The sequence below is a fragment of the Armigeres subalbatus genome, chromosome 2 (genome assembly GCF_024139115.2).
Source record: "Armigeres subalbatus isolate Guangzhou_Male chromosome 2, GZ_Asu_2, whole genome shotgun sequence".
NCBI lineage: Eukaryota > Metazoa > Arthropoda > Insecta > Diptera > Culicidae > Armigeres > Armigeres subalbatus.
The window spans coordinates 199,246,458-199,259,098 of record NC_085140.1 but is presented as its reverse complement, the minus strand read 5'-3'; the positions used below and the strand labels follow the sequence as shown (position 1 = coordinate 199,259,098).

The window sequence follows — 12,641 nt, the reverse complement described above, 5'->3', positions numbered from 1 at the left end:
AATTTTACCCAAAATTTGCCTATCCTAATTATTTTGTCCATCCCCTGTATGAACTTCATTGGTACTATACCACGGAGGCAACTTCAGAATCATTTTCAAAATTTTATTTTGAATCCTCTGAAGTGCCTTATTTCTGGTATTGCAGCAACTAGTCCATATTGCACAGCATACATATAAGAATTTATGATTCGAACTAAATGTATTTTATCATTTAAACACGTTTATCGAAGATGTATTTTGATGATGCATTTTGGTGAAAAATCTCATGGTTCAGAAAAGTGTCCCCTAGTACCGGACACTATTGAATGATGTTCAAACATGACCCATGAGTAACATCATTTAGAATAGTATTGTTTTATATTTGCTTCAAGTTATAGATATTAAAATGTCTTAGTAGAACTTTTTTGACTATCCAACTAAATTTCTTACACCCTTCTCCAAATTCCCACCCTTTTCAGTGACATCTTCAATTTTTGTTACTGCTTATTTCTGTGGCTTTCTGATACTTTACCAAGAAGAAACATTCGAATTGAAGTAAGTTTAACAAAACAGGTGTAAAAAATTGCTATTTGATCACATGGAAAATCTCACTGTCCGGACCCAGGGGGACAGCTACCGTATAGGGGAACGGTTCGCCACTTCATCTCATAGCTCCTATTTTCATCCCATCAAAAATAAAGCAATGGAAAGGAATTTGGTTTGCTTATTATTTTTGTGATTTTTTTCAGCAGTGAGCACGCATGGTGACAAAAAGAAGCGACGAATTTGGTGCCGTATTTCTTTGTTTAGCGATGAGATGGATATATGTACAGTGAGATGGAGATCGGAACAGTTCCCCTATATCATAATATATCTAACAAATCATGATCGTAATTTAAAATATGGCAAACATAGACCATCACCACATAGGGTAACCTTACCCTTAGTGGATGTAGTACCAATAGTGGTGGTACTGTTATAAAATACATTATTATTTCACTAAATTAGCATATAATGTAACAAAAGCTATTACAGAAAGTTAAATTGCTACAAACACTGTATTTCAGATAAGTAAACCTAGTAGAATTGCTAAATATGGGCTAAAAAATACATTTTTAAAAATTGTTGAGCCACCTTGCTGGATTCCTTAACTTTTTCCAAGCATTTGTCTTTTTTTCTTAATGCTCAAAATCATTGCTAAACGGCATAAAACGCCTAAACTTGCTACTAATAACGTTGAATACATATATTTTTAGCTAAAAATATGTAATTTTGAACATTTATCTGCGTTTTTATGAGTTTTTCTTATTATGCCATTATTGGCACGAAAAAATACATATGTTCCCATTGTGGAGACAATGTTTACATCTGACAGCTGCAAACAAATCACAAACATTTAAAGTTTTTATAGTTTTTCGGTGTGGTAAACAGGTAAATTTAATACATTATTGCTATTTCAAACAGAATGTAATATCGTAATCAATGTAGAATGGATTCGGCAACAAAAACTGAACGCAAATACAACGAGGCAGCGATTTCCCGTTGCATGGAACTGGTGACCTCCAAGCAAAAGACGCTGTATGGAGCATGTAAAGCTTATGGAATTCCGCAATCTACCGTTCGCTACCGACTAAGCGACAAGTGGACCACAAAAGTACGGAAAGGGCCACACACGGTACTCACAGCTGACGAGGAGCAGAAACTTGTGGATTATCTGGCTGCTATGGAGAAAAAGGGCTTTCCGGTGGTGAAGGAACTGCTCATATATAAAGTTAAAACCTTCTGTGAAGCAAATTCTCGATCCAATCCATTTACAAACAGTACTCCAGGTAAGCACTTCAAGCGTTATTTGAAATATAATATCGAAGTTTGTGATCGGTTGTAGGTCGAAAATGGATGAAGGGATTCCTACGTCGTCATCGTCAAATCGCATTCCGTAAGCCTGAAACTGTATCATCCGCTAGCGCGAAGGTGAAGGAGACTGATATTCATAGATGGTTCGTAAATCTCACATCCTACTTGGAAAGTAATAGTTTTATAACAGCCGCATTGGATCCTTCCCGCATTTACAACGGCGATGAAACATCATTCTTTTTACACTCACAGACGAAAACTGTGTTGGCCAGCCGTGGGAACAAGAACGTTTATGAATGCGAGCATGCCGACGGTCACAAAAATATAACGGTGATGTTTACGTTCGAAGCGGATGGATCAGTCGTTAGACCTGTGCGCCGCCGCGCCACGCCGCCGCCGCCGACACTTATTGACGTACGCCGACGCCGGTCAAGGTGTCGGCGGCGCGCCATACGCCGGTTGGCTCCACGCCGCCGAATTTCGTATTTCACGCCGATGTTCAATCAATTCAATCTACAATCAATGAGCGTGACGATGAACTGCTAATCCCATATGTAACTTCATGTGGAATAATCAGGGGACTGAAGAGAAGGCTAATACGCCTACCCACCATTCATTCAATATGGTGTATAATGTTTTTGTTTTAATTTTGTTTAATTCATGTTAACAAAACTTCGGAAGTATCGACGAGCTATTTTTCGACATAAAGAAGCCATACAAACACAAAAGACTCGATGTACCTCGACTAATTGCAAGTTTTCGCCAGGAGAAGATAATTTCCGATAATTGGCACTAACTGCGTACGAACCAATCACCCAAAATGAGCGCTGCATTCGGGTATACTACCCAGAAACAGGGTACCAAAAACAGAAGTACCAAAAACGATGTTGGGTAGAGTGCCATTGTACCGCGGATGACAGGCGTTTCACCCTCCTGGGAATAACCTCATTCTGGTCGCATTGAGCAGTTCATCATGTGTTTAAAGGTTTGAATGATACATATCCTAATTGGCCCAGTGCTTACAAACGCGGCTACAAATCAACACCATAATGAATGTAGGATTTGGATTCCCAGTCTCGTAGGATTTATTAAGCTTCCCTGGGCATTGAGTATCATTGTGTTAGCCTCATGGTATGCGAATGCAAAACTGATCTTTTGGCTTATGGAGCTGGAGCACGATGAGACACGTACCCCCCAAATTAAACAATTCCTTTACTCTTTCTTGTAATTGCTAGAATTGTTCTGAAGAAAAAAAATTGGTTCGATTTATTTCGATAAATAATTCCTAAAGAAATTCCTTGGTTTTTTTAAATTATTTCCAGGAAGTCCTGGATAAAGTTCTGAAGGAATATCTGAAGAAAATTCTTAGCGCCTTGAGGAATGTCTGAATTTATCTCCGTTGTAATTTCTGGAGGATTTTCTGAAGGAATCTCTGGAGAAAATTCTGAAGGAATTCTTGGAGGAATGTCCAAAGAAATTCTTCAAGAAATTTAAGAATGTCGGTAATTCCTTTAAGAGGTCCGTTGGAAATTGCTCAAGGAATTCATACGGAGATATCTGAAAATTCGTCCAAGAGTTTTGGAAGGAAATGGCGTTGGAAATTCCGAAGGAATTACTAGATTAATTTCCGAGGGAATGGAATGTCTTAAGGAATACCTGGAAAATTTCCAGTGGAATTGTTAAAATAATTTCTGAAGGAATTTTGTAGACATTTTTGCATGTTGGTGCTCTCCTTTCAGCAATGTAATCAAACAGACTAATAAATAGATTAGCAATCCTTTTTGAGCTTTTCGAGGGATGACTTCTTTGAGGGGAATGTCGAATCCATTACAACTGTGGGGAAGTGTTCCCATCAATATGAGTAGATATTATTAAAAGTATAACAAAAAAAAATTTCTGGGAATTCCTGATGGAATGGTCAGAATGAATCTTATAAGGTACCCCTGGGCAAGTGTTAATACGGGTAAGTGGGTACTATGACTGCAGATGAATTGATGAACGTTTTTAATGGTAACAATGTTCTAGGAAGATGAAGCAGAACTATAAACGAATTCACCCGACACAAAAATATTTGAAATCAAAACCATTTGAGGCACCATACTAATGACCATACTTGATCATGACTTTAAACTACCCCGAAAATCTATTACTGTTATTTAAATTCCATGGATTTCCAACTAAACAGTCGTTTCTAAATTTATCATTGATGTGGAAAGTGAATATTTTGAGCAATTTAATAATTGTGTGACATCGAAAACGTTTTAAAATTACAATTACAACATATTTGAACAACATTTTAGATAAAGCTATTTTTTTGTTTTAAGATGATTGTCTGGTCAAAAATAACTTCGTCATTCATATATCATAAATCATATGGATCTGAATCAGATGCAGTTTGATTTCGTTGTTAAAAAGTATTAAAGTTATTTACCAACTGTGTATTTTACATTCTGAAAATTATCTCCCGCATGAAGAAGAGCAATGGCTATAACTATGCGATATTCTCCAGAAAGAATTCTTAAAGGAATTTTAAAAGAAGTTTTCAAAGTTCTACAGGAATTTCTGGAAGAGTTGCTAAAGGAATTTCCGGAGGAATGTCCGAAGGAAGTCCTATAGGAAATTCAGAAAGAATTCCTGGAGAAAGTTCTAAATAAATTCCAGAAGGAAGTTTCGAAAGAATACCGAAGAAATTCTTTAGGGAATTACTGGAAGAATTTCTATTAAGAATTCCTAAAAGAAATTCTTGAAGGAATTAAAAAAACTAAATCAAATTCCGAAGGATTTCTCCTAAAGAGATTTCCGGATGTATTCCTAAAACAGTGTCCGTAGGTATTCCGATGGAAATTCGTTAAGGATTTCCCATGGGTATTTTCTAAAGAATTCTTAAAGGAATTTCCAAAGGAATAGCTAAAAAAGTTTTCGAATGAATTTCCGAAGAAATTCTTAAAAGACTCCGTAAAGGAATTTCCGAAGCAATCCTTAAAGTAATTTCCAAGGAAATTCCTGAAGGAAATTTTGGAAAGAATTTCCGAAGCAATACCCAAATAAATTTTCAACACCCAAAAAACAAATCTGACAATTATTGTATAAAATCTGGGCATATACAATTCTGTAAGCTTTTTATACAAATATTGTATTAAAATAATACAAATCTGTATTATTTCAATACAATAATTGTATTAAAATCTTCCGAAATTGTATATGCCTAATTATTATACAGTTTCTGTAAGGTTCTTATGCAGAACTGTATTAAAATCTGCCATCCGCTGGTTGGGTGGTCCAACCTTAAGGTTGGAGAAAGTTCTGAAAAAATTCATAGGGAAATTTTAAATTAGTTTTCCGAATTCCTTTTTCGAATTTTCTGAGGAATATCTTGAGGAATTTCCAAACGAATTTCTGGATTTATATCTGAAGTACTTTCCAAGATGTAATGTAAACTTTTGCTGTGGAGATACAAAAACCCTAAAATTCAATAAAAGCATGATCAGCCTTGATGCGTGATTTTTTTTTCTCAGCATAAAATTATTCACGCCGATCCACGCCGCCGCCGCCGCCGCCGGTGTTAAAATGGCCTAACGCCGCCGCCGTTGACAAATACTTCGGCGCACAGGTCTATCAGTCGTACCTCCGGGTGTTATACTTCCCATGCAGCGTTTATCGTCAGATGTTCTACGCAAATTCCCGGGCGAATGGGGAATAGGCAAAAGTGCAAAAGGGTGGATGGATACCACTAACTTCATGTTGTACATCCGGAATGTGTTCTAGCCCTATCTCCAGAAAAACAAAGTTAAGCTTCCCGTGCTATATTTTGTTGACGGTCACTCGTCACACACTGCTGCTGAAGTGGCCGAATTGTGTTTGGATTTGGGTATCGTGCTGATTGCGTTGTATCCTAATACCACTCGGATCACGCAGCCAGCAGACGTCGCCATATTTAAGCCTCTCAAGAGTGCTTGGCAGAGTGCAGTTTCGGAGTGGCGGATGGAGTACGGAGGCGAGAATCTTTCGTTGCAACATTTTCCTGGTGTGCTGCAAAAGGCAATGGATAAAGGAATCAAGAAGTCCAGTATCAAGAACGGTTTCAAGGTATGCGGTCTATTTCCCTTCGGAGCCAATCAAGTTGATTATGGAAAATGTATTGCCAAGTCAAAGTTGCAGAATGAAGCGAATCTTTTAGTCCCTAGCGAGATGAATAGAAATGTCCTAGTATCATCAGAAACAGTTGATACTCTCCCCGAGATCATCCATCACATCGGTGAGCATGATAGTGTTCTCGAAGATTCGATTATCATTCCAACTTTGACAATCCAAGCTGCGATAGACTGCATTGGTAGAGAGCGCATATGTACATTTAGCCGTGAATCTGTCAATTCTGAAGAAGGGGAAATCATCAGAAAGCTCTACGAGATGTTGCTGCTACCTTTCGATTCGCAGTTTGTGGGACCTAGCGTAGAAAATCTTGAAGTGCTGCTATTGAAGGAACCAAACCGCGAAGATGATTCAGCATTCATCGAGGAGATGGGTGAGGTGGAAGATAGTGGAAGTCACTCTCCAGCAGAATCTGAACAATATCCGGAAAAAGTCGCAAATCGTAAAATGAGTATTTCTGAATTACTGAGGCCACCACAAACTCCTTGCAGAAGCAACAGGCACAAAAATTACAAACGAAAATACCATCCGGTATTGACAGCAACGGAGCGTCTTGAGGAAATACGTCGGCTTGAAGAAGAGAAGGAAAATGAAATAGCAAAGAAAAAGGCAAAGGTGGATGAGCGAATTCTTGCAAAAGTTCGAGCAGAGCAACAGAAAAATGAAAAGGCACAAATCAGGCGTCAGAAAAAGGAAGACACTGAACGTCAAAGAAATGAAAAAGCAGAACTGCGGAAGAAAGCACGAAGAAACTGAACAGCGAAAGAAAAAGAGAGCGAAGGAAAGAGAAAATAAACTTGCGGCAGATCGTTACCAGAAGCGACAAAAGGTGGAGTTACTTGAGGCATTGAAACTAAAGCTACGGAATTAAGCAGTGGTTACCGATCACAAGTTTAAGAATTGAATGTTAATTTGAAATTGTATTTGCTTTTCTACACTTACTTTTACTTTTTAAGCTGACACAAGTCATCATCAGCAACTGTTGGATCGTTCTTGATCAATTTTTCACAATGATTTTCATTATATGCTTTTCGCTTTGAAATAAAATTGAAATATTTTCTATTTATTATATCCGTTTTACTACATGATCATTTCGGTGCTTTTTTCTTCTTATTGGCATTACATACCCACACTGGGACGGACCTGCCTTGCAGCTTAGTGTTCATTGAGCACTTCCACAGTTTTTAACAGCGAGGTTTCTAAAGCCAGGTTACCATTTTTGCATTCGTATATCTTGAGGCTAGCACGATGATACTTTTATGCCCAGGGAAGTCGAGACAATTTCAAATCCGAAAATCGCCTAGACCGGCACTGGAAATTGAACCCAGCCACCCTCAGCATGATCTTGGTTTGTAGCCGCGCATCTTACCGCACGGCTAAGGAGGGCCCCTTTCAGTGCTTTATTTCACATTTCACGACCTTTTGGCGTTTTAGCTATGATTCAGATCTGTTTTTAAGAGTGATTACTGCTGGATTGCTAATTCTAGATCTGAACAATATACGTTGTAGTAAAAACTCTGAAACCGGAAATATCTTCAAAATTCCCAAAGGGTCGTTTCGACACAGTTCCCGTATGAGAAATGGGATCCCGGTCGGAATAATTTAACATTATCATATAAATAATAAGTTAAACTAAGCGGAAAACAATAATTAGTTGTGTGTTCATTCAATACCACCACTACGGGTACACGATATCACCACTATAGGAACCATACCTCCACTATAGGTACATATATGGTGTTGCAAAAACTATGTTTTACAGGCAATTCAATAATAAATAAGCATCAATCGATATAGTTTTCAAGTCATTATGGACAGTTTAATCACAAAATCAAACATGAAGATTTGTCGAAAAAATCGATGAAATCATATGAAAACTGCTAACTTTCTAAAGTAAGACGAAATATGAGATTTTTTGGCATTTTTGTTCAATTTCAAATTTTGTACAAAGTTTACAACATGAAAATCTGATACTCCATGCAGGTAAAGGACTTTTCAATAGCTCTCTTTTGTACTACATAAGCTAGTGAAGGGACTTCTGCAAGTGTCGTTTTGAGAAGTGTCCGGTTTTGGGAGGTGTCCGGCGCTGGGGGATCTCCCTCTATTATACGCGTCTCCATGCACTGTCCTAGGGTGGTTCAAAAAATCGATTTTGCTCCACAGTGCTCCACATGTTCTGAGTGTCCTCTGAAAATTTGAGCTCATTTGGATTAAAACTGATTTAGCACAAGCGATTTCCAGTTTGCATGCAAATTAGTATTGGGAAATTTATTTTTTCAGTATACTGTAAATGACGCTTCCGCATTATGCGCAGGTTAAAAAAAACCTACATAGCTAAAAGGAATACTCAATAGCTTTCACCCAACGAAAACCGCATGTTGATTAATCGCCCCAATAATTAGTAACCGATTTTAATACAGGTTGCGAATCTTTAGTCATGATCGTTGAACTTCTTTGAGGGCATCACTGAACTGTGCAGTGCAACATCTTCTTCTTCTTCTTCTTCTTCTTATTGACATTACATCCCCACACTGGGACAGAGCCGCCTCGCAGCTTAGTGTTCATTAAGCACTTCCACAGTTATTAACAGCGAGGTTTCTAAGCCAAGTTACCATTTTTGCATTCGTATATCATGTGGCTAACACGATGATACTTTTATGCCCAGGGAAGTCGAGATAATTTCCAATCCGAAAATTGCCTAGACCGGCACCGGGAATCGAACCCAGCCACCCTCAGCATGGTCTTGCTTTGTAGCCGCGCGTCTTACTGCACGGCTAAGGAGGGCCCCCTGCAGTGCAACATAGTTGCCTGAATTTGTGTGTGCTATCTTTCGCGCCACGAGCAGCAATGTTGCCTGTTGATGAGTTTTGCAATCAGCTCCAGAAAACCATGGTATAGATTAAATTCGATTACTAATTATTGGAGCGATTAATCAAGATGCGGTTTTCACTGAGTGAAAGCTGTTGAGTATTCCTTTTAGCTATGTAGGTTTTCTTTTAACCTGCGCTTAATGGGGAAGCGTCATCAACAGTATAATGAAAAAATAAATTTCCCCGTACTAATTTGCATGCAAACTTGAAACGGCTTGTGCTAAATCAGTTTTAATCCAAATGAGCTCAAATTTCCAGAGGACACTCAAAACATGATAAAGAATCAGATGAGCGCTGTGGAGCAAAATCAATTTTTTGAACCACCCTACTGTCCATACCAGAATGTTGATTCGTCAACGCGTTGTGCGTTGTTCCCTAAGAGCTGTCAGCTAGAAAGCGTTTTGCCTCATGAGTTTTCTGGCAACGAAATATCACCATTTTTGTTAAATGTCAATATTAACAGTATGATTGAGATTTTGTTCAATTTTAAGATGGTATCGGCTAGCTATGTGTTAAAATGCTGCATTGCGTAAAAATACCCATGAAAATTATTACAGCTAAGACATTAAAGCAGTCTGGGGAAAATGGCCACCCCCCTTCCTCTAAAATTCAGGTGAAATGGGAAAATGAAGAGATCTAACCACAATTAATGTTCCAGGATAAGCATGTTTTGAATCACAAAACTATAAGAATGAACTTTAGCGTGCATGTTGATTTAAGGAAGGGCTCCAACGATTACGGAATTTGCTCAACGTGAGAAAATAGGATCCCGACGACAGTCCTTTTCGACAGCATATCATTACATAATCAATCTAACCGCGCGACCGGCATGTCGGATCTAAAACATTGTTGCCACATAGGGATCTTTGGGCTTGAGGTGAGTTGGAAGTTTTCAATTAATTTTTCTCTAAAAAATTTACTTCCTCATTAAGGAATAATTGAGAAGCATTCAATTGGATAGTGTAATGATGTTATTTGGAAACTTATTGAACTTGTGTTTCTTTCAATTGTAATTTCCGTGCGCGTACCAATTGCCAATGAATCAATTGAATTCATTTCATCGAATCTTAAATTTTTCAGCCTGCAAACTAAAAATTATTGAAATTTTTGGTATTGTGGAATGAAAAGGCTAGAGTTTCAAATATGACTCATGTTTGGGATTTGAAATGTATTAACCATACTAAAAATTATATTGTTTGTTTCCTCAGAAGTTATTCTGTGAAATTTCATTCATTTTCCATTACCGTGGCCCCCCGATAATATGACCGTTTTTAATCTGAACACTTTTTAATTTGAACCCCGTTGGTTTGAACATCGTTCAAATTAAAAATGGTTCAAACGTCATTTAGCACGTGGATTCGAGAAAAGAAAAATGGAACATCGTGGAATGGAACACGGAATCAAAACAAACCAGCAAAGAGTGCTCTCTCTCCAGTTTTTCTGATGCTCATAGAGTAACCAGAACTTCAAATTAAAAATGAACCCCTTTAATTTGAATGAGGTACCGTTCAAATTATCGGGGGTCCACGGTATTGAAACGGAAAAAAAATTGATCAAGCTTTAATTATCGTTATCATAATTTATTTTCGTTGATACCTGCTGGGCATGTTTCAGATATTTTATTGTCGGAACTCAATGTCAATTACACCCAATCCGCGTTTGTCATATATACATTTCTAACAACTCTGTAAAAGAATCGACCAAAATCAATTTTGTATGACATTCTTTGTATTATGCATTTTGTATCAAATCTCGCATGCAAACTGATCAGAGAATGTCATACACGTTTATTTGGTTTCGATCAATACATCTTAAGCAGTTCATAAACATTGAAAAATTGGTGGCAATACCGTGGACCCCCGATAATTTGAACGGTACCTCATTCAAATTAAAGGGGTTCATTTTTAATTTGAACTTCTGGTTACTCTATGAGCATCAGAAAAACTGGTTTCTGGCTGCTCTCTTTGCTGGTTTGTTTTGATTCCGTGTTCCATTTCACGATGTTCCATTTTTCTTTTCTTCAATCCACGTGATAAATGACTTTTTAATTTGAACGATGTTCAAACATACGGGGTTCAAATTAATAACTGTTCAGATTAAAAACGGACCTATTATCGGGGGGCCACGGTATAGTTGCCACTGCCCGCCAAGCGGGACAACATTGGTGGCAATATAGTTGCCACTGCCCGGCAAGCGGGAAAACAGGCAACAACAAAAATATAAACAGATTTTTAAAAATTTGGTTTTACGTAGAACCAGTCAAATCAACACACAATTTCGTCAAAAATCCAAAAAGCAAATATACAGAAAGGCAAAGCTTTTTTCACGCTAATCACACAGGAGATAACACAGGAGATTCAAAATAATTGATACCAACGGGAAAAAATATATCTTTGTCGTTTTTTTAACGAATTATAACTGAAAATCCTTCTTCCACTCGAAACTTACTCGTAAAAAAAACTGTTCTCAAATTGACATTTCATTTTTTTTATGGCTCAAATTCATCTGGGGTGTTACTAGGAAGCAAATAAAGTCACTACATGTGAAATAATAAGTAGAGCTCTTGTTAATAAATAGAAAAACATATAATTTGTTGGTGGCAATATAGTGATACAACCGTGATTATTGATTCTGGTGCAAGATACAATCATCCTTTATCACACCAAACCATTAAATCATAGACAAACTAGCGCAATTCGGTACAATAATGAAAATAAAACATCGACGAAGAGAAATCAATCAATACAGTTACGCCCCTATGAAACTAAGCGCGAGAATCTATTAGTTGTACTCACTGAATGAATTTTATTTGATTATTATAAGGCCAATACAAATATCAAATTTATTTTATGTGAGGGCGATGAACCGCAAATGCGATGGGCTTTCGGCCTACGAAGTGGCGACGGAACAGCTGGACGTCATCATCGACTTTGCGTCATCGAAGCATAATATCAGTGCAAACGGCCAAGTGCAAACCCGTGAAATCCGTGGAGTCGAGGTCTACCCAGACTGAGGCCCAAGGATTCGCGGACTCGGGCAAGGTCGAATTGACCGAGGGCGTGCCAGCGAAGACGGTGGTGCCAAAGTCTACCCAGACTGAGGTTCAAGTATTCGCGGGCACGTCGGGGGTGACTGCTCCAACGGATCAGACACAAAAACGGGGGAAACAGTCTCCAGGGGATGAGCTCCCTGTGGGCCGCTCCAAAACGCGGAGGGTTACTACCCCGAACAAGGGTAGTGGGGCTGGGAAGCTGAACCCCGGCCAGGTACCCCCAAAACCGGGGGAAGAATGACCTGGAAAAGTCCGTCCACCCAGGAAAGACGGTAGTAAGGGGTTACGGCAGGCTGAGAGCTCCCAGCCGCACCAGACCAGGGAAATAGAGGGGGATGACGCCTCCTGGACCTTGGTCAAGAACAAGACTAGACCAACATTTTAAAAGGGCGTAACAGTCAAAATTTATTCCTTCTTATTCTTCGTCTACATAAATATTTTTATATGTGGACAAAGAATCAGAAGAAACAAATTTTGACTGTTACGCCCTTTTCAAATGATGGTCTAGAAGAGGAAACCGAAGACGTCAAGAGCCGAAAAGAAGGCCCAGGCGAATGAGGGTAGCAAGAAGTCTAGAGTAGGCGCCAATCGCTCCAGGGGCGATGCCCTAGTCATCAAGACAGACGAGCCTTAGTACTCGGATGTCTTGAAGGCGATGAGGAGTGACGTCAAGCTCGGTGAACTCGGCGCCGACGTACGTCCAATAAGACGTACCCGGACGGGCGAGATGATCCTCG

At 38.7% G+C, this 12,641-nt stretch overlaps 2 protein-coding genes across 2 annotated transcripts in view; one reads left to right on the top strand and one right to left on the bottom strand.

Moving 5' to 3' along the window:
• Positions 1–12,641, bottom strand: part of LOC134211490 (uncharacterized) — a 709,859-nt gene that overhangs the window by 496,806 nt on the left and 200,412 nt on the right. The gene's annotated exons all lie outside the window — the stretch shown is intronic.
• Positions 1,331–6,853, top strand: LOC134209493 (uncharacterized). The gene is given in 5 exon segments (XM_062685474.1): positions 1,331–1,410; positions 1,468–1,808; positions 1,865–2,201; positions 5,460–6,716; positions 6,718–6,853. Coding segments are annotated over 4 exon segments (2,070 nt in total). The 5' UTR covers positions 1,331–1,410; position 1,468.